The following is a 20755-nucleotide window of genomic DNA, read 5'->3' as shown; positions in this document are numbered from 1 at the left end:
CTGTGACGTCACTAGGCTGCGTGACGTTTCCCGCTGGCCGGTTCTCACGGGTGGGGGCTGGGAGGGGCAAAGCGAGAGGTGGGGGGGCGGACAAAGGGGCCCTCCGTGCAGCTCCTGTCTGCCCCCGCGTGCGTCCCGGCCAGCCGGCAGGCCACATCTGGAATTCATTGCAGCCGCCGCCGGAAAGGGGAGGAGAGGAGGGCGGGGCGAGCGGGGGGCAGAGGCGGTGGCGGCTCACCCCGCCCCCCCACTGTCCCTCGTCCCAGCCCCGGGACGTAGCCGAGCCCGGCGGGCAACCCCAGCCCCAGCCGCGGCCGCCCTGGGGACGCAGACGCCAAGGCCCCTCCGGCCAGGGCCGGGAGCCGGGCCGGCCTAGCCAGGTGAGCGCGCGTAAAGACAAGGAAGCAGAAAGGGCGGGCCCTGGTCCCCTGAGGTCTCGGGATCCGAGCTAGGGGGCCCCGATCGGGAGGCTGGGGCGCGCACGCGCCGCCTGGGTTCCTGCTGCACAGAGCGGGTGGTCACCGTGCGCCCTCTCCAAGAGTCCGGGCGGCCCCCACTGCTTCGGCCGCGAACCCCCAGACTGTGCTCCCCGCCTTTCTCAGCGGCAGGAAGTTGGCGCCGGGGAGAAGGCGGAATCCGAGCGCTTTCGACTGGAGTCTTTGGGAGGCTGGACGCTGTGCCCGGGGACCAGGGTCTTGGGGAGTGTGTTTGGGGGAGGGGTGCAGCACCCCTCCTGGCTGACTCCTGCTGAGCGAGGGCAAAAGGATGTGCGCGCCGTGGAGCCTCCAAGCCAAGGGGCGGCACCCACGGGGAGGGCGGTCGCATGTCGGGCTGTCTGCCTCGGTTTCCCCAAGTTGTTTGCTCCTCCGGTTCCCCCGAGGGGGCGTGGCTTTGTTTTGGAAGGAAAGAAAAAGTGACTGCGTGGCTTAGGCGCCTCCTCTTTCAACTCCGGCTCAGGGATGGGTCGTGGGTGAAGGCGCGCGTGGCGCGGACCCCGCGTGGCCCCTGGCCGGGCTGAGCGTCGGAACTCGCCCCCTTCTCCGGCACGGGTTGACTCACCCGGGGATTTCCACCCCCTCTGTCTCTGTCCTTGTCAGATGCTCCGGGCGCCGCGCGCTGAGCCCACGGTCCCCCGCGTGGGGCGACTCGGGCAGGCGCGGAACTCGCGGTGCAGCTGCTGCTACGATCTGGTCCCCCACCCCCAGTCTTCCCAGAATCTCGAGGCGGGACCCCTGGCGGGACGGAGAGGAGTCCTTCCAGTCCCGCTTGGAGACGTTGGGGTGGTCTCGTAGCGGTAGGGGGGAGAGGAGGCGTGGCTCCAGCGCAAGCGAGTGTGGATACCGCGCATTCCTAGGCCAGATAAGGAAGCCGAGAGTGCGGGTCAGCGCGGGGGCGGGTCCTGCTGCCATCTCCATGGAGACACGCTGGGCTTTGCCTGGTTGATGGTGGGCGGTGGGGGCGCTGCCCGGGGACCAGAGGTGTCTCCAGGCTCCTTCGTTGTTGTTTGGGTCTGGGCTGAAATTAGGAGATTCCACCCTTGGGAACCCACTAGGGTCTCCTTTGTTCGTTGGTTCATTCATTCATTCATTCATTCATTCATTTGCCCATTCCACACGTTTTCTGAGTGTTTTCTTTGTGCCAGGCATCCCTGTAGGGGCTGATAGCTGACTTGCTCCCTGGCCTTACCCATTGACTGTCTAGGTGGAAGCCAGACAGAAAAGGAGAAATATCATGATAGTTTCCCATAGTGGCAAGCGCTGCGCAGATAATAAAACAATATTCTGTGATTAGAAAAGGCTTGGAGACAGCTGCTATTGTAGACTAGAGGTCAGGGGAGTCCCCTCTGAGGAAATGACCTTTAAATAGAAACCAGAAAGATGGAGAGACAGTCATTCGAAGATTTGGGGAAAGGCCAGACGCGGTGGCTCACGCCTGTAATCCCAGCAGTTTCGGAGGCTTTGGCAGGTGAATCACCTGAAGTCAGAAGTTCCAGACCAGCCTGGCCAACATGGTGAAACCCCATCTCTATTAAAAATACAAAAATTAGCTGGGTGTGGTGGTGGGTGCCTATAACCCCAGCTACTCAGGAGGCTGAGGCAGAAGGATCGCTTGAACTCAGGAGGCAGAGGTTGCGGTGAGCTGAGATCACACCACTGCACTCCAATCTGGGCAGCAGACTGAGTGTCTGTCTCAGAAAAAATTGAGGGAAAGTGTGCCCCAAAAAGAACAGCAGGGGCAAAGGCTTGCAGGTAGGGGTGGGGGTAGCATGGAGGAGGCTTAGTGTGGTTGGAGTGGAATGGCCCTGGGGGAGAATGGGAGGAAGCTTTGTGGGCAGGGGCCATGCTACTTGGGCTATAGGGAGCCATGGGAGGATTTGGAGTTGGGGAGTGACATGGAGTTACGAGTTTAAAAGCTCCCCCTGGCTGCTTGGTAGAGAATGGCAGGGTAGGGGGTCCTGACAACCACAGGGAAACCAAAAAGTAGGGTGGCTACCATGGGGGCTCCATGGGTGACCAGGGGGAACTGTAACCACAGGGCCTGCCTCTCTGGAACTGGGAGTGGGTGGAGAGGAGCTTAGAAGCCACTGAGGCTTCCTCCATCCTTCCCCTCTCCTAATCTGCAGCCAAACAGTCGTCTGAGTCTATCTCTCTTCCCTTCCTTCCAAACCCCATCACTTGTCCCTCCTGTTCCATTTCAGGCCTGGACATTCTATGTGAGCCCAGTGGCCTCTTTCTGAGCTTCTGAGAGGGAGTCAGGAAGGACTTGGTGAAGGTGACTAGGAGACAGGCTCTGTGTCCTTCTCAAAACCTGGTAACCTAACACAGGGAGGGGACACAGGCTAGGCCACAGTCCACCTAGGGGGTGACTCTTCCGCCAGCTCCAACCTCAGTGCCCTGCTTCCTCTTTCTGGGACGTGTCAACCACCTAAGTGCTTGCCTCAGTAAAGTCCTAGTGGTTAAAGTGAGGCTTGGATAAAATATGGGCCTCAGTTTCCCCTTCTCTAGGAGAGCTGCCTCTCCCTCTGTGAACGCCTTAACCTCCCCGGGCTGCAGAAGGTGAGAGCGCAGCGCCCCCAGTCTTCCTCTCAGGGAAGAAGAAAGATTGTTTGATCAGTCCCTGGGATGCAAGGGCTGAACACATTTCATTTCATTTCGTTTTGCTTTGTTTTGAGACAGAGTCTCGCTCTGTCACCCAGGCTGGAGTACAGTGGCTGCGATCTCGGCTCACTGCAACCTCTGTCTCCCAGGTTCACGTGGTTTTCCTGCTTCAGTCCCCCGAGTAGCTGGGATTACAGGCGCACACCACCACGCCCGGCTAATTTTTTTTTTTTGTATTTTGAATAGAGTGGGGAGTTTCACCATGTTGGTCAGGCTGGTCTCGAACTCATGATCTCAGGTGATAGGCCCGCCTTGGCTTCCCAGAGTGCTGGGATTACAGGAATGAGCCACCACACCCGTCCTGAATATATTTCTTATTTCTCCAGGAAGCCACAGTAAATCTCTTGGCGAGCAGCAGAGGGGGCGGCTGCACTGCACAGTCTTCTTCCCAGGCCTGGAAAGGGACCTTGATTCTCACTTATGAACCCCAGGAGGGGCCCAGCAGGCCAGGGCAGCCTGGGGGCGTCTGGTCGGGGTGACCCAGCGGTCAGGCTGCGGTTCAAACTCCCCCTAGGGACGTCCACATAGCATTAACTCTATCCTTGGAAAGCCTGAGCTCCCGTCGCCTGTAAAGGACCCCATCAGTAGGGCTGGCCATAGAGCGCCCCCAACTGGACCAATCAGAGGCTGAAGATGGAAAGCACGGGCCAATAGGCAAATCGCTCAGTGCCCTTGGATTGAAAATGAGCCAATCAGGGCGTGGGCTGTTGCCGGCCCGTCAGCTGTGTGTGATCCCGCCGCAGCCTGGGCCCAAGCCTGCCTGGGACTGGCTGCAGTGTGCAGAGGGCATCAAGATCCCTGGGGCTCCGTCCAGCAAAGGAACAAGGGGCCTCTGTGTGGCTATCTGGGAGGGGCAGCAGTCCCCGGGGACGTGCACAAGCCCTTGTCTGTTCCCAAACTAGGACGGATGTCCCTCCGCCCTGGGGGAGCAGCTGCCTCTGTCCAGCCAGGGGTCAGGATGCCCCTTGGAGGGGGTGGCCAGGAACTGAGATGGCTGGGTGACTCCGGAAGCCTCCATCACTCCTGGGCTCAGGAGAACTGGCCTAACCAGACTTTTCTGGAACGGTACACACAGTCTTTGCCAGACGTGTTTCTAGGGACCTGGGGAGGACTCCCCTTATTCTCCCCGCTTCCTCCCGTTTGACTACGGGCTGGAACTTCCTCTCCCTTCATAAAAGGCATACACTGCATTGGCTCCTCTGACACCCCCCTAACCCTACGCCCAAGCTGGGGGAAGGCCATGGTGTCTGCCTCTCATCCTCTCTGCCCGAGAGCGCCTCTCCCCACCCCTCCCCCCACGGCTCAGTTTTCTTTGGTGGGTGGCGGTTCCGCCCCCTCCCCCCACGGCTCAGTTTTCCTTGGTGGGTGGCGGTGGGGGGGCTGGGAGGGGTTGGGGTGGAGGGATGGGAGGGGGTGGGGGGGTGACTCAGGCTTTCATGGAACAAATGCCTTACCCCCTCCCGGCAGGGCTGCACACCCCTCCACCACTCACATGACTTGAGCAAAGCTGCCCCATCCTCCCAGCCAGGACCTCCCAGATGGGGTCTCTCCCATCCTGACTCCCCCCACATCCCGCCTTCCTCACACCGGATGTGACTGCAGAGTGAGGACTCCACCCAGTTTGTTCCAGGGGCCTCACATCTGGATTTCATCCTGGCTGGGGAGGGGGTGCCAGCGCCCTGCCCATCCGCGCAGGACCTTCTGTCCCAGGGCAGAGCTAGATGGTGCTGATGAGAACAGGCTGTTGGAGATCTCATCTGGTTGGCTTACATCCCTTCCCTTTCCAAAGGATTGGAGGAAAGAGGGGAGCTAGTAACATTCGGCGGTATTTGTTGAGTGCTTACTATGAGCTAAACGTGCCTCATGCGTCATTTAAAAGGATTTTCCCATCACCCCCATGAAGTGGGCTTTCTTCTCTCCATTGCACGGATAAGGAGGTTCAGGCTGAGACAGCATCTAGGAACTTGCCCAGTGTTTCAGAGGTGGAATGGGAGCAAACTCTGGATTGTCTCCAAGGTCTGTGTCCTTGAAGATGGTATGACCTCTGGGATGTTTGAACCTCAGGGCCGCCCTGGTGTCTCCCCAAGACCTTATCTTGGGAACACCGGTGGCCTTAAGACTTAGACCCAGCCTGAAATCCAGCGTTAGTGCGTGGTAATGAATGAGCAGGGCATGGAGCTATCAGTGGTGAGATTCGCCCTGACCCAGGTCAGCATGAGGCTGAAGGCGCCTGTGTGTTCCAGAGAAGAGACAAACCCTCCAGGCCCTGCCTAGGGCTTGCTCTCTGGGCAGGTGGGCAAGGTTTCTGGAAGTCCACATTATATTTTTCATGCTATTTGGGGGAGCTTCTGTCCCTTTGAAAGCGTGTAGCTACTCAGGAGGCTAAAGTAGGAGGATCACTTGAGCCCAGGAGTTGAGTCGACTGTGAGCTATGATCATGCCACTGCACTCCAGCCTGGGTGGCAGAGCAAGACCGTATCTCTAGAAAATAATAATGAAAATTAAAATAGGCAAGATGTCTTGGTTCATGCCTGTAATCTCATTGCTTTGAGAGGCCAAGGAGAATTGCTTGAGGCCAGGAGTTCAGGACCAGCCTGGACAACACAGTGAGACCCAATCTCTACAAAAAAAAAAAAAAAAAAAAATTAGCCAGGCGGCCGGGCCCGGTGGCTCACAATGGTAATCCCAGCACTTTGAGAGGCCGAGGCAGGCGGATCACGAGGTCAAAAATTCGAGACCATCCTGGCCAACATGGTGAAATGTCGTTTCTATTAAAAATAAAAAAAATTAGCTGGGTGTGGCGGTAGGTGCCTGTAATCCCAGCTACTCAGGAAGCTGAGGCAGGAGAATCACTTGAACCCAGGAGGAGGAGGTTGCAGTGAGCCAAGTGTGCCACAGCACTCCAGCCTGGGCAACAGAGCGAGACTCTGTCTCAAAAAAAAAAAATTAGCCAGGCATGGTGGCATGTGCTTGTAGCTGAAGCTGAGGTGGGAGGCTGAGGTGGGAGGATCACTTGAGCCCAGGAGTTCAAGGCTGCAGGGAGTTATGATTACGCCACTGCACTCCAGCCTGAGGCAGAGCAAGACCTTGTCTTTAAAATATAGATAAATAAAATAAATAAGAAAGAGTGTAGCCTAGGGCTTATAAGAGGCCGCAGAGCCAGCCTCTCTGGCCCTGCCGCTGGTTAAATTTGAGACTTTAGGAAAGTGAATTAACCTCTCTGGGTTTCCTGTCTGTAAACGGGGATGATGATGATTCTGAATTCATGTGGCCCTTCCTCGAAGAGTAACAGAGCAAGAAATTGAATCTCAGCACATCTGAGGCCAGAGCCCAGGTAGCACCCATAGCTCTGACCTATTGTCTGTCTGTCTTCTCTGCAGTTCTGACAGCCCCATGGCCCCAGCAGGCCTCTGAGCCCCACCATGGGCAGCTTGTACTCGGAGTACCTGAACCCCAACAAGGTCCAGGAACACTATAATTATACCAAAGAGACGCTGGAAACGCAGGAGACGACCTCCCGCCAGGTGGCCTCGGCCTTCATCGTCATCCTCTGTTGCGCCATCGTGGTGGAAAACCTTCTGGTACTCATTGCAGTGGCTCGAAACAGCAAGTTCCACTCCGCAATGTACCTGTTTCTGGGTAACCTGGCTGCCTCTGATCTGCTGGCAGGCGTGGCCTTCGTAGCCAATACCTTGCTCTCCGGCTCTGTCACGCTGAGGCTGACGCCCGTGCAGTGGTTTGCCCGGGAGGGCTCTGCCTTCATCACGCTCTCTGCCTCTGTCTTCAGCCTCCTGGCCATCGCCATCGAGCGCCACGTGGCCATTGCCAAGGTCAAGCTGTACGGCAGCGACAAGAGCTGCCGCATGCTCCTGCTCATCGGGGCCTCGTGGCTCATCTCTCTGGTCCTCGGTGGCCTGCCCATCCTTGGCTGGAACTGCCTGGGCCACCTTGAGGCCTGCTCCACTGTCCTGCCTCTCTACGCGAAGCATTATGTGCTGTGCGTGGTGACCATCTTCTCCATCATCCTGTTGGCCATCGTGGCGCTGTACGTGCGCATCTACTGCGTGGTCCGCTCAAGCCACGCTGACGTGGCTGGCCCGCAGACCCTAGCCCTGCTCAAGACGGTCACCATCGTGCTAGGTGTCTTTATCGTCTGCTGGCTGCCCGCCTTCAGCATCCTCCTTCTGGACTATGCCTGTCCCGTCCACTCCTGCCCGATCCTCTACAAAGCCCACTACTTTTTCGCCTTCGCCACCCTGAATTCGCTGCTCAACCCTGTCATCTACACGTGGCGCAGCCGGGACCTGCGTCGGGAGGTGCTTCGGCCGCTGCAGTGCTGGCGGCCGGGGGTGGGGGTGCAAGGACGGAGGCGGGACGGGACCCCGGGCCACCACCTCCTGCCACTCCGCAGCTCCAGCTCCCTGGAGAGGGGCATGCACATGCCCACGTCGCCCACGTTTCTGGAGGGCAACACGGTGGTCTGAGGTGGGGGTGGACCAACAACCAGGCCAAGGCAGAGGGGTTCATGGAGAGGCCACTGGGTGACCCCAGACAGAGACGTGGGGCTGCCGAGCCAGATGCCCCCGCCCCACAGACCTGGGTGATGTTACAAATATTTCACACCTGGAAAGGCCAGATAAGGCACTGACTAGTCACATAGCAGTGTTGCAGTGGGGTCCTGAGGGCCAGTCCGGTGACTGGTGTGACCCCTTTAGAACTGGATCCTGGGAAGTCCAGGGCAGGGGACCTGTGAAGAGCCAGGGTGAGGGTAGGCAGCATTTAAGGGGACTTCAGGGCAGGAGCGCTTTACTACCTGGTACAAAGGATTTTTTTTTTTTTTTTTTTGAGACGGAGCCTTGCACTGTTTCCCGGGCTGGAGTGCAGCGGCATGATCTCGGCTCACTGCAAGCTCTGCCTCCTGGGTTCACGCCATTCTCCTGCCTCAGCCTTCCGAGTAGCTGGGACTACAGGTGCCCACCACCACACCTGGCGAATTTTTTGTACTTTTAGTAGAAACAGGGTTTCACCGTGTTAGCCAGGATGGTCTCGATCTCCTGACCTCGTGATCCGCCCGCCTCGGCCTCCCAAAGTGCTGGGATTACAGGCGTGAGCCACCGTGCCCGGCCTTTTTTTTTTTTTTTTTTTTGAGGTGAAGTCTCGCTCTGTTGCCCAGGCTGGAGTGCAGTGGTGCAGTCTCAGCTCACCGCAACCTCCACCTCCGGGGTTCAAGTGACTCTCCTGCCTGAGCCTCCTGAGTAGCTGGGATTACAGGTGCCTACAACCACGCCCGGTTAATTTTTTTTTTTTTTTTTTTTTTTTTTTTTTTTTTGAGACAGAGTCTTGCTCTGTCGCCCAGGCTGGGGTGCAGTGGCCGGATCTCAGCTCACTGCAAGCTCCGCCTCCCGGGTTTAGACCATTCTCCTGCCTCAGCCTCCCGAGTAGCTGGGACTACAGGCGCCCGCCACCTCGCCTGGCTAGTTTTTTTTTGTATTTTTTAGTAGAGACGGGGTTTCACCATGTTAGCCAGGATGGTCTCGATCTCCTGACCTCGTGATCCGCCCGTCTCGGCCTCCCAAAGTGCTGGGATTACAGGCTTGAGCCACCGCGCCCGGCCTTTTTTTTTTTTTTTTTTTTTTTTTTTGTATTTTTAGTAGAGACGGGGTTTCACCATGTGGGCCAGGCTGGTCTCGAACTCCTGACCTCATGATCCACCCGCCTTGGCCTCCCGAAGTGTAGGATTACAGGTGTGAGCCACTGCACCTAGCGGTACAAAGAATTTCTACATTTTCTTCTGGCCCCCATTCCTGCACTGATTTCTCCTTTTCGAATGTATTCCTCCTGCCACTTTCTCTGGGCAACTTCGTGCCACTTCGGAACCACTGTCCCGAGGAGCTAGAGGCCTCCTCTCTGACCCTCCAGAGCCCAAATCCACAGCTTCCCCAAATTTTATCAGCTGCCACTTGATGACTTCTCCTCTTCTCTCTGAGGCCCGGAAACCACGGCTGGAGGTGGGGAGGGGATGGCGACTGAGGTCCATTCCTCATTCTCAGACCTCATTGGTCAATTGCACTATTTGGGGCACAAGTGGGAAAAACCAGTGTGGGTGGCTGGGGAGGGCTTTGGGACTCTTGATGTGGGGTAGGGCGCAACTTGAGAAAATTCTGGGGGCGATGTTTGCACAGACACCCTCCTTTCAAAAACAGCCACCCCCAGGCTATTTTTGGGTCCACACCTGCAGCCCCAGCTAAAGTACCAGGTCTCCCGAGCAAGGCAGAGAGAAGCCTTGAGCCTGAACCCTGCTGTGTCTTCTTTCAAGATTTTTTTTGTTTTGACACGGTTTCAAGATTTTTGTTTTGTTTTGTTTTTCAGATGGAGTCTACTCTGTCACCCAGGCCGGAGTGGGGCAGTGGTTCAATCTCCGTTCGCTGCCACCTCCATCTCCCGGGTTCAAGCAATTCTCCTGCTTTAGCCTCCCGAGTAGCTGGGACTATAGGCACCTGCCACCACGCCTGGCTAATTTTTGTATTTTTAGTAGAGACGGGGTTTCACTATGTTGGCCAGGCTGGTTTCAAACTCCTGACCTCAAGTGATCTGCCCGCCTTGGCCTCCCAAAGTGCTGGGATTACAGGTATGAGCCACTGTGCCCGGCCTTCATCTTTCAACTTATATTGAATGGAGCATGGGAGTGGCAGTGGCTAGGGACATTTCCTAGGGACAGTCTCCCCTAACCTGCCCCAGAAGGATTTCATAAAGACCTGTGGATAATGGAAGGGATGTTACGGTACAAACGTATATTTATGTGTGTGTGTGTGTGTGTGTGTGGGTGTGGGTGCGCGCATAGGCGTGATGTCTGTGACCCCCCTCTCCCCATTACATTTCCCCAGAATGAATGCTGTCCTGTCTTCTCATGTCTGTGTTGAAGCTGCCAAAGTCAGGGAGCTCTGGTCCTGCCCAGACCCCTTTGGAATTGCTGGCCCCTCCCCCCACTGGAGAGCTGGGGTGCAGCTCACCTTGGGGAAGGAAACCTCATGCCTCAGAGTAATTTCTTGTGAATGCGAAGCCTGGGGGAGCGGGTCTTTGGGGGGCAAGGAGCCAGTCAGGGGCTTGTTTCCTCTCATAGAGCTCCCCAGACATGCCCCCGCAATGCCTGAAACCCAGACCTAGGCTAATAAACGGTTCAGTTTCTCTTTCTGGTGGTTGGTGTGTCTTTTCAGGGAGCACTTTCCCCCAGGAGCGCCCCATGGCTGGGCTGGATGGAACGGTAGGGGGGCTGCTGCCTGAGTAACTCATCCTTTGCCAACCTTCCCATTCTGTGCCCCTGACACCCTTAACCTGGCCTGAGCCAGGAGAAAACAGAGGTCAACCGGGATCTTTCTCAGGGGCAACTCTCCTGCCCCTCCCGGGGATTAACTAGGCCTGGGATCTCCCTGCTTTCCCTGAAAGAGACAGCCTGGCGGGTGGTGGGAGGCTCTTACATCCTCCCAGTTGTATGTGCCTCCCGGGGAGCTGGAGAGATGGTTTGAGGAGGGTACAAAGAACCCAGATACCCACCCTTAGACTCGGTGTTCCCAAAAGTAATGGCTGATCTCCACCGAGCACTTTCCAGGTGTAAAGACTTGACTGCTCAGGAGGTAGAAGTTACTATAAACTCTCATGGAGGTGTGAGTTCAGAGAGATCAAGCAAACTGCTCAGAGTCACACAGCACTAGTCGGGGTAGCGCCTGTCTGAGTTTGAACCCAAGCAGGCTGACTCCAGACCACACTGGATCCACCACTGGGCTAGAGAGAGGCCACTCAGCTGAGTGCAGTGGCTCACTCCTATAATTCCAGCACTTCGGGAGGCTGAGGTGGGCAGATCACTTGAGATCAGGAGTTTGAGACCAGCCTGGCCAACATGGTGAAACCCCGGATCTGCAAAAAATACAAAAATTAGCTGGGTGTGGTGGTGGGCGCCTGTAGTCCCAGCTACTCGGGAGGCTGAGGCAAGAGAATTGCTTGAACTGGGGAGGTGGAGGTTGCAGTGAGCCGAGATCACGGCACTGCACTCCAGCCTGGGTGACAGAGCAGAACAAAAAGAGAGAGAGAGAGAGGCCACTCAGCCCCCTCTTTGCCATGGAAGGAGGAGTCACGAAGTTCATCAAGAACCAGGAGAAGCCAAGACAGGATGCAGCCTGGAGTGGGTCCCTCAGTGGGCTCACTGGTGACATCCTCCTCTTTTGTCTGCAGGCAGCCGGCTCAGTGACTCCTTTGAAGACAGATCTAGAGTTTTTGTTTTTGTTTTTGTTTTTGAGACAAGGTCTTGCTCTGTTGCCTAGGCTGTAGTGCAGTTGGTGCCACCATGGTTCATTTCAGCCTTCCAAGTAGCTGGGACCACAGACATGTACCACCATGCCCGGCTAATTTTTGAATTTTTATTTATTTATTTTTTTGTAGAGGGGGGTCTCCCTATGTTGCCCAGGCTGGTCTGGAAATCCTGGACTCAAGTGATCCTCCTGCCTCCACCTTGGCCTCCCAAAGTGCTGGGATTTCAGGCATGAACAGATGGGGGACCCTAGATCCCCCAGCTGGAGCCCCACACGGCAACACCAGCTCTAAGACTAGGACAGCCAGTGAGAGAGAAGGCAGACCGCAGAGGCCGAGGGCCTGCAACCCCCATCGGAATTCCCCTTCTCTAGCAGTTGAGACAACAACCTCTGTTTGGAAACCTGAACCCTAGATGGGATTGGGGGTGGGGTGGGGGAAAAAGGCACAGACCAGGCTGGAGCCAGTAGATTTTCCCCAGGTACCCACAGGGTTCTCTATCTCCCCCTTCAGGACTCTGTTCAAATGCCACCTCCTCAGAGAGGCCCTCCCTGGCCACCTCCTTCCTCTTCACTTGCTTATCAGTATATGATTAAGTTGGTGCAAAAGTCATTGCAGTTTTTGCCATTACCTTTAATGGCAAAAATCACAATGACTTTTGCCATTTCTTTTTTTTTTTTTTTTTTTTTTTTGAGACGGAGTCTCGCTGTGTCTCCCAGGCTGGAGTGCAGTGACGTGATCTCGGCTCACTGCAAGCTCCGCCTCCCGGGTTCACGCCATTCTCCCGCCTCAGCCTCCCAAGTAGCTGAGACTACAGGCGCCCGCCACCACGCCCGGCTAGTTTTTTGTATTTTTAGTAGAGACGGGGTTTCACCATGTTAGCCAGGATAGTCTCGATCTCCTGACCTCGTGATCCACCCGCCTCGGCCTCCCAAAGTGCTGGGATTACAGGCTTGAGCCACCGCGCCCGGCCTGCCATTTCTTTTAATGGCAAAAGACATATTGACTTTTTTTTTTTTTTGAGACGGAGTCTCGCTCTGTCGTCCAGGCTGGAGTGCAGTGGCACGATATCGGCTCACTGCAAACTCCACCTCCTGGGTTCACGCCATTCTCCTGCCTCAGCCTCCCGAGTAGCTGGGACTACAGATGCCCACCAGCACGTCCAGCTGATTTTTTTGTAGTTTTTAGCAGAGACGGGGTTTCACCGTGTTAGCCAGGATGGTCTCGATCTCCTGACCTCGTGATCCACCCACCTCGGCCTCTCAAAGTGTTGGGATTACAGGCATAAGCCACCGCGCCCAACCTGCAATGACTTTTTTTTTTTGAGATGGGAGTCTCGCTCTGTCATCCAGGCTGGAGTGCAGTGGCCGGATCTCAGCTCACTGCAAGCTCTGCCTCCCGGGTTTACGCCATTCTCCTGCCTCAGCCTCCCGAGTAGCTGGGACTACAGGCCACCCGCCACCTCGCCTGGCTACTTTTTTGTATTTTTTAGTAGAGACGGGGTTTCACCGTGTTAGCCAGGATGGTCTCGATCTCCTGACCTCGTGATCCACCGTCTCAGCCTCCCAAAGTGCTGGGATTACAGGCTTGAGCCACTGCACCCAGCCTATGCAATGACTTTTAATGGCAAAAACTGCAATGACTTTAGCACCAACCCAATATATATCAATTTATCTGTGTCTACCGCCATTAAAATACAAGCACCATGAATATAGGACTGCACCTGCCTTATTTACTAATGTATTTCCAGCGTTTTGTTTTTTTTTGAGAGAAGGTCTCACTCTGTTACCCAGGCTTGAGTGCAGCGGTGCAATCACAGCTCACTGCAGCCTCAACCTCATGGGCTCATGGGCTCAGATGATCCTTCCACCTCAGGCTTCCTAGTAGCTGGCATTATAAGCCTGCTAATTTTCTTCTTTTGTAGAGACATGGTTCTGCCGTGTTGCCCAGGCTGGTCTTGAATTCCTGGGCTTAAGAGATCTCCCCGCCTCAACCTCCCAAAGTGCTGAGATTACAGGTGTGAACCTCCTTGCCTGGCTATTTATAGCTCTCTAGCATCTTTTTTTTTTTTTTTTTTTTTTGATGCAGGGTCTGGCTCTGTCACTCAGGCTGGAGTTCAGTGGCGTAATCACAGCTCACTGAAGCCTTGACCTCCTGGGCTCAAGCCATCCTCCCACCTCAATCTCCCAAGTAGGTGGAACTACACGTATGTGCCAACACACTGGCCTACTTTTTTGTATTGTTTGTAGAGACAGAGTTTCACCATGTTGCCCAGGTTGGTCTCAAACTCCTGGGCTCAGTGCTCCGCCCACCTCAGCCTTCCAAAGTGCTGGGATTACAGGCATGAGTCACCACGCCTGGCTATCTGTAACATCTTAAACACTATTTAGCATGTTCCCACCCCAGGGCCTTTGCACCTGCTGTTCCCTCTGCCTGGAATGCCTACACACAGTAGGTCCTCAATAAATGCTTGTTGAATAAATAAAGCAAAAGCAAATGATGGTCATGTCAGTGAGTGTTAAGTGCTAGGAAGAAAATAAAATAGGGCCAGACGCGGTGGCTCATGCCTGTAATTCCAGCATTTTGGGAGGCCGAGGCGAGCGGATCACCTGAGGTCAGGAGTTTGAAACCAGCCTGGCCAGCATGGTGAAACCTCATCTCTACTAAAAATACAAAATTAGCCAGGTGTGGTAGTGGGCATCTGTAATCCCAGCGACTCCAGAGGCTGAGGCTGGAGAATTGCTTAAACCTGGGCGCTGCAGTTTGCAGTGAGCCGAGATCACGCCTTTGCACTCCAGCCTGGGCAACAAAAGTGAAACCCCGCCTAACAAAAAGAAAAGAAAAGAACTAAAAAAAATTACAGGCGCGGTGACTCATGCCTGTAATCCCAGCACTTTGGGAGGCCGAGGCAGGCGGATCACCTGAGGTCAGGAGTTTTTTGTTTGTTTGTTTGTTTGTTTGTTTGAGACAGAGTCTTGTTCTGTCACCCAGGCTGGAGTGCAATCTACTCACCGCAACCTCCACCTCCTGAGTTCAAGAGATTCTCCTGCCTCAGCCTCCCGAGTAGCTGGCATTACAGGCAGGTGCCACCAAGTCTGGCTAATTTTTGTATTTGTAGTAGAGACGGGGTTTCCACCATGTTGGTCAGTCTGGTGTCAAACTCCCGGTCTCAAGTGATCCACTCGCCTTGGCCTCCCAAAGTGCTGGGATTACGGGCGTGAGCCACTGTGCCCAGCCAAGGTCAAGAGTTTGAAACCAGCCTGGCCAGCATGGTGAAACCCTCTCTCTACCAAAAATACAAAATTAGGCCATGTGCCTAATTTTGGGATTATGCCTATAATTCCAGCACTTTGGGAGGCCAAGGCGGGTGGATCATGAAGTCACGAGTTCAAGACCAGCCTGGCCAACATGGTGAAACCCTGTCTGTACTAAAAATACAAAAATTAGCCGGGCGTGGTGGCACGCGCCTGTAGTCCCAGCTACTTGGGAGGCTGAGGCAGGAGAATTGCTTGAACCTGGGAGGCAGAGGTTGCAGTGAGCCAAGATCGTGCCACTGCACTCCAGCCTGGGCAACAGAGTGAGACTCTGTCTCAAAAAAAAAAACTTAGCTGGGTGTGGTGGTGGGCGCCTGTAATCACAGCTAGCCTGGAGGCTGAGGCTGGAGAATTGCTTGAACCCGGGAGGTGGAGGTTGCAGTGAGCCAAGATCGTGCCTTTGCACTCCAGCCTGGGCAACAGGAGCGAAACTCCATCCCCCACCCCCCCCAAAAAAAGGTGGCATTTGTCCCCTGGACAGAACTGCTGCCGCTGTCACCATCTCTGACTAATATTGCCCAGGTCTCACCACCGCCACCAGGCCTTGGGGAAGCCGCAGCGCAGCTGCAGCCGACAGGCCAGCCAGACCCCCACCCGTGCTGCCCCACAGCCCCTGCAGATGGGGCCCTGCGCCTACAAGATCAGGCAGTTCCTGGACTGTCCGACCACTGAGAATGACCTGTCCATGTGTGAGGGCTTCACTGAGGCCCCGAAGCAGTGCAAGTACAACCATGGTCTGAGCTCCCTGCCCTGAAAATGTCGGTGCAGACTCGGGGGCCAGCCCTGCACCCACCTCTACCCCTCGCCCACAGCCGGACCACAACACCAAATTGTACCTGGATAGCTGGGATTGGAAGTGAGGAGGAGGTTTCTCACCCCACAGATAACCCAAGACACAAATGTGCAATTAAAAGAGTTTATTTTAGACCACAAAAACAAATGAAAAAACAAACAAACAAACAAAAAACAAAGAAAAAAAAGAAAAGAAAATAGTGCCAGGTGCTATAGCTCATGCCCATAATCCCAGCACTTTGGAATGCTGAGGTGAGCGGATCACCTGAGGTCAGGAGTTTGAAATCAGCCTGGCCGCATGGCGAAACCCCATCTCTACTAAAAATACAAAATTAGCCAGGCGTGGTGGTGGGTGCCTGTAATCCCAGCTACTTGGGAGGCTGAGGCAGGAGAATTGCTTGAACCCGGGAGGTGGAAGATGCAGTGAGCCAAGATCACACCATTGCACTCCAGTCCAGCCTAGGCAACAAAAGTGAAACTCCGTCTCAAAAAAAAAAAAAAAAGAAAAGAAAAGAAAAAGAAATAGGCGGGCGCGGTGGCTCGTGCCTGTAATCCCAGCACTTTGGGAGGCCGAGGCAGGCGGATCACCAGACCAGGAGATCGAGACCGTCCTGGCTAACACTGTGAAACCCCGTCTCTACTAAAAATACAAAAAATTAGGCCGGGCGCGGTGGCTCAAGCCTGTAATCCCAGCACTTTGGGAGGCCGAGACGGGCGGATCACGAGTTCAGGAGATCGAGACCATCCTGGCTAACACGGTGAAACCCCGTCTCTACTAAAAAATACAAAAAAAAATTAGCCGGGCGAGGTGGCGGGCGCCTGTACTCCCAGCTGCTCGGGAGGCTGAGGCAGGAGAATGGCGTGGACCCGGGAGGCGGGGCTTGCAGTGAGCTGAGATCCGGCCACTGCACTCCAGTCTGGGCAGCGGAGCTAGACTCCGTCTCAAAAAAAAAAAAAAAAAAAAATACAAAAAATTAGCTGGGCGTGGTGGCAGGCGCCTGTAGTCCCAGCTGCTCAGGAGGCTGAGGCAGGAGAATGGGGTGAACCTGGGGGGCGGAGCTTGCAGTGAGCTGAGATTGTGACACTGCACTCCAGCCTGGGCGACAGAACCAGACTCCGTCTCAAAAGAAAAAAAAAAAAAGAGAAGGAAATAAAATAGGGCCAGGCATGATGACTCATGCCTGTAATCCCAGCCCTTTGGAAGGCCAAGGCAGGAGGCTCACTTGGGGCCAGGAGTTTGAGATGAGTCTGGGCAACATAGTGAGACCCCATCTGTAAAAATAAGTAAATAATACATATATACCCTGGTGTGGTGGTACGTGTCTATAGTCCTGGCCACTCTGGAGGTGGAGGTGGGAGGATTCTTTGAGCCCAGGCGACTGAGGCTGCAGTGAGCTATGGGCATGCCACTGCACTCCAGCCTGGGCAACAGAGTGAGACCCTGTCTCAAAAAATAAAGTCTAACGTGTGCTTGTGTGCTGGGCACTGTTAGAATCATTTGACATCTGCAAACTTCTGGAATCCTCACAATAATCCTATAGAGTAGGTGCTATTAATGGCTTTTTGACAGATAAAGAAACTGAGGCACAGAGAGGTTAGTAATTCACCCAAGGTCAAGTAGCATGGGAATCAAGGGGCCAGGATTGGAACCCAGGCAGTGATTGAAGACCACAATCATATCTTTTTGATTGTTTGTTTTTGAGACAGAGTCTGGCTCTCTCGCCCAGGCTGGAGTGCAGTGGCGCGATCTCGGCTCACTGCAAGCTCCGCCTCCTGGGTTCATGCCATTCTCCTGCCTCAGCCTCCCGAGTAGCTGGGACTACAGGCGCCCACCACCATGCCTGGCTAATTTTTTTGTATTTTTAGTAGAGACGGGGTTTCACCATGTTAGCCAGGATGGTCTCGATCTCCTGACTTCATGATCTGCCTGCCTCGGCCTCCCAAAGTGATGGGATTATAGACGTGAGCCACGGCACCTGGCCCACAATCACATCTTTTAAAAAAATTTTTCAGGCCGGGCGCGGTGGCTCACGCCTGTAATCCCAGCACTTTGGGAGGCCGAGACAGGCAGATCACGAGGTCAGGAAATCAAGACCATCCTGGCTAACGCGGTGAAACCCCATCTCTACTAAAAAAAATACAAAAAACTAGCCGGGCGAGGTGGCGGGCGCCTGTAATTCCAGCTACTCGGGAGGCTGAGGCAGGAGAATGGCGTGAACTCGGGAGGCGGAGCTTGCAGTGAGCCGATATCCGGCCACTGAACTCCAGCCTGGGTGATAGAGCAAGACTCCGTCTCAAAAAAAAAAAAAAAAAAAAAAAAAAAAAATTTTCAGGCCGGGCGCGGTGGCTCAAGCCTGTAATCCCAGCACTTTGGGAGGCCGAGGCAGGCGGATCACAAGGTCAGGAGATCGAGACCACAGTGAAACCCCGTCTCTACTAAAAATACAAAAAATTAGCCGGGCGCGGTGGCGGGCGCCTGTAGTCCTAGCTACTCAGGAGGCTGAGGCAGGAGAATGGCGTGAACCCAGGAGGCGGAGCTTGCAGTGAGCCGAGATCGCGCCACTGCACTCCAGCCTGGGCAACAGCGTGAGACTCCGTCTCAAAAAAAAAAAAAAAAAAAAAAAAAAAAAAAAAAAAAAAAAAAAAATTTTCAGCCTGGCATGGTGGCTCATGCCTGTAATCCCAGCACTTTGGGAGGCTGAGGTGGGCGAATCACCTGAGGTTGGGAGTTCGAGACCACACTGACCAACATGGAGAAACCCCATCTTTACTAAAAATACAAAATTAGCTGGCACATGCCTGTAATCCCAGCTACTCAGGAGGCTTAGGCAGGAGAATCGCTTGAACCCAGGAGGCGGAGATTGCGGTGAGCTGGAGATTGCACCATTGCACTCCAGCCAGGGCAACAAGAGCGAAACTCCGTCTCAAAAAAAAATTATGTATTTATTTATTTTTGCAGATGGAGTCTCACTCTGTTGCCCAGGCTGGAGTGCAGTGGCGCAATCTCAGCTCACTGCAACCTCCACCTCCCAGGTTCAAGAGTCTCTCCTGCCTCAGCTTCTCTAGTAGCAGCGATTACAGGCACATGCCACCACGCCTAGCTAATTTTTTTTTTTTTTTTTTGAGACAGAGTTTCGTTCTTGTCGCCCAGGCTGGAGTACAGTGGTGCGGTCTTGGTTCACTGCAACCTCTGCCTCCCAGGTTCAAGCGCTTCTCCCACGTCAGCCTTCCGAGTAGCTGGGATTACAGGTGTGCACCACCACACTCAGTACACTGGGTGCACACTCACACCCAGTGAGATGGAGTCTTGCACTGTTGCCCAGGCTGGAGTGCAATAGCCCGATCTCGGCTCACTGCAACCTCTGCCTCCCAGGTTCAAGAGATTCTCCTTGTCTCAGCCTCTCAAGTAGCTGGGATTGCAGGCGCCCGCAACCACGCCTGGCTATTTTTTTTTTTTTTTTTTTTTTTTTTTGTATTTTTAGTAGAGACAGCGTTTCACCATGTTGGCCAGGCTGGTCTTGAACTCCTGACCTCATGATAAACCCGCCTCAGCCTCCCAAAGTGCTGGGATTACAGGCATGAGCCACCGCGCCCGGCCCATGGTCACATCTGATCATCCTCAATATCCGGATCTGAGGATCCTGTTTGTTGATAGCTCTCAAATCTTGGGGCCCAAATTAAAGTGGTCCTTCCAGCAGGAAACACAAGATGACTTTCACCTCCTTTTTTCCTCAGGGAGGCTATTACCTAACAGGGACCAACAAAGGAATGACCTGGAAGAACCTGCTTAAATGCAAATTCTCAAACTCTGTGGTCAGAGATTCTGACAAAACAGGTCTGGAATGAACCTAGAAATGTGTGCGTTTTTTTTACCAGGAACCCCTGGTAATTTAAAAATATGTAGTCCTTGGCCGGGCACAGTGGCTCACGCCTGTAATCCCAGCACTTTAGGAAGCCGTGGCAGGTGGATCACCTGAGGTCGGGAGTTCGAGACCAGCCTAACTGACATGGAGAAACCCTGTCTCTACTAAAAATACAAAAGTACAAAATATAAAATACAAAATACAAAATACAAAAAAAATACAAAATACAGAAAAGGTTGCGGTGAGCTGAGATCCTGCCATTGCACTCCAGCCTGGACAACAAGAGCGAAACTCCATCTCAAAAAATAAAATAAAATAAAATAAAAAGTAGGCCTTGCACTATATTCTATTTTGTTGTTGTTTTGGAGACAGGGTCTTACTCTGTCACCCAGGCTGGAGTGCAGTGGTGCCATCTCGGCTCACCGCAGCCTCAACGTCCCAGGCTCAATGATTCTCTTGCCTCAGCCTCCTGAGAAACTGGGACTGTAGGCACTTACCACCAAGCTTGGCTACTTTTTAAATTTTTTATTTGTAGACATGGGCTTTTGCCGTGTTCCCTAAGCTGGACTCAAACTCCTGGGCTCAAGCGATCCTCCCACCTTGGCTTCCCAAAGTGCTGGGATTACAGGTGTGAGTCACTGTGCCTGGCCCTTGCACCATATTCTAAGAAGCATTCTTGGTTCCATAATTTGGAGGAGCACTGTCATGAGCATTACAAATAGGACTACTGTGAGGCAGGCAGGGACTGAATTTTACATATTATTGAATTTTAATTAACAGAAATCATTAGCTATAATATTGGACAGCATAATTCTGGGTTTCATATTTCTAGTTTCTGCAGCCTCTGAGCAACTGAGCTCTTTTGATTTTTGATTACTATCTCAACAATTTTTCTTTCTTTTTTTTTTTTTTTGAGATGGAGTCTCACTCTGTCACCTGGGTTGGAGTGCAATGGCAGATCTCAGCTCACTGCAACCTCTGCCTCCCGGATTCAAGTGATTCTCCTGCCTCAGCCTCCTGAGTAGCTGGGATTACAGGTGCCCACAAGGCCCGGCTAACTTTTTTTTTTTGTATTTTTAGTAGAGACAGGGTTTCACTATGTTGGCCAGACTGGTCTTGAACTCCTGACTTTGTGATTTGCCCATCTTGGCCTCCCAAAGTGCTGGGATTACAGGTGTGAGCCACCACACCCAGCCCATCTCAACAATTTTTTTTTTTTTTTTTTTTTTTTTAGACAGCGTTTCACTCTTGTTGCCCAGGTTGGAATGTAATGGTACAGGCTTGGCTCACTGCAACCTCCACCTCCTGGGTTCAGGTGATTCTCCTG

General features: G+C 53.8%; 1 protein-coding gene across 1 annotated transcript; it reads left to right on the top strand.

Moving 5' to 3' along the window:
* The first annotated feature begins 209 nt into the window (after positions 1 to 209).
* S1PR2 (sphingosine-1-phosphate receptor 2) lies at positions 210 to 10347 on the top strand. Its single transcript, XM_001100481.4, has 3 exons — positions 210 to 380; positions 6539 to 8264; positions 9787 to 10347. Exon 2 carries the CDS (start codon positions 6581 to 6583, stop codon positions 7640 to 7642), a length of 1062 nt encoding a protein of 353 aa, XP_001100481.1. The 5' UTR covers positions 210 to 380; positions 6539 to 6580; the 3' UTR covers positions 7643 to 8264; positions 9787 to 10347.
* Positions 10348 to 20755: the final 10408 nt, after the last annotated feature.

The sequence above is a fragment of the Macaca mulatta genome, chromosome 19 (genome assembly GCF_049350105.2).
Source record: "Macaca mulatta isolate MMU2019108-1 chromosome 19, T2T-MMU8v2.0, whole genome shotgun sequence".
NCBI classification, from domain to species: Eukaryota; Metazoa; Chordata; class Mammalia; order Primates; family Cercopithecidae; genus Macaca; species Macaca mulatta.
The sequence above is the reverse complement of the archived record's forward strand: the minus strand, read 5'-3'. Positions and strand labels throughout refer to the sequence as shown.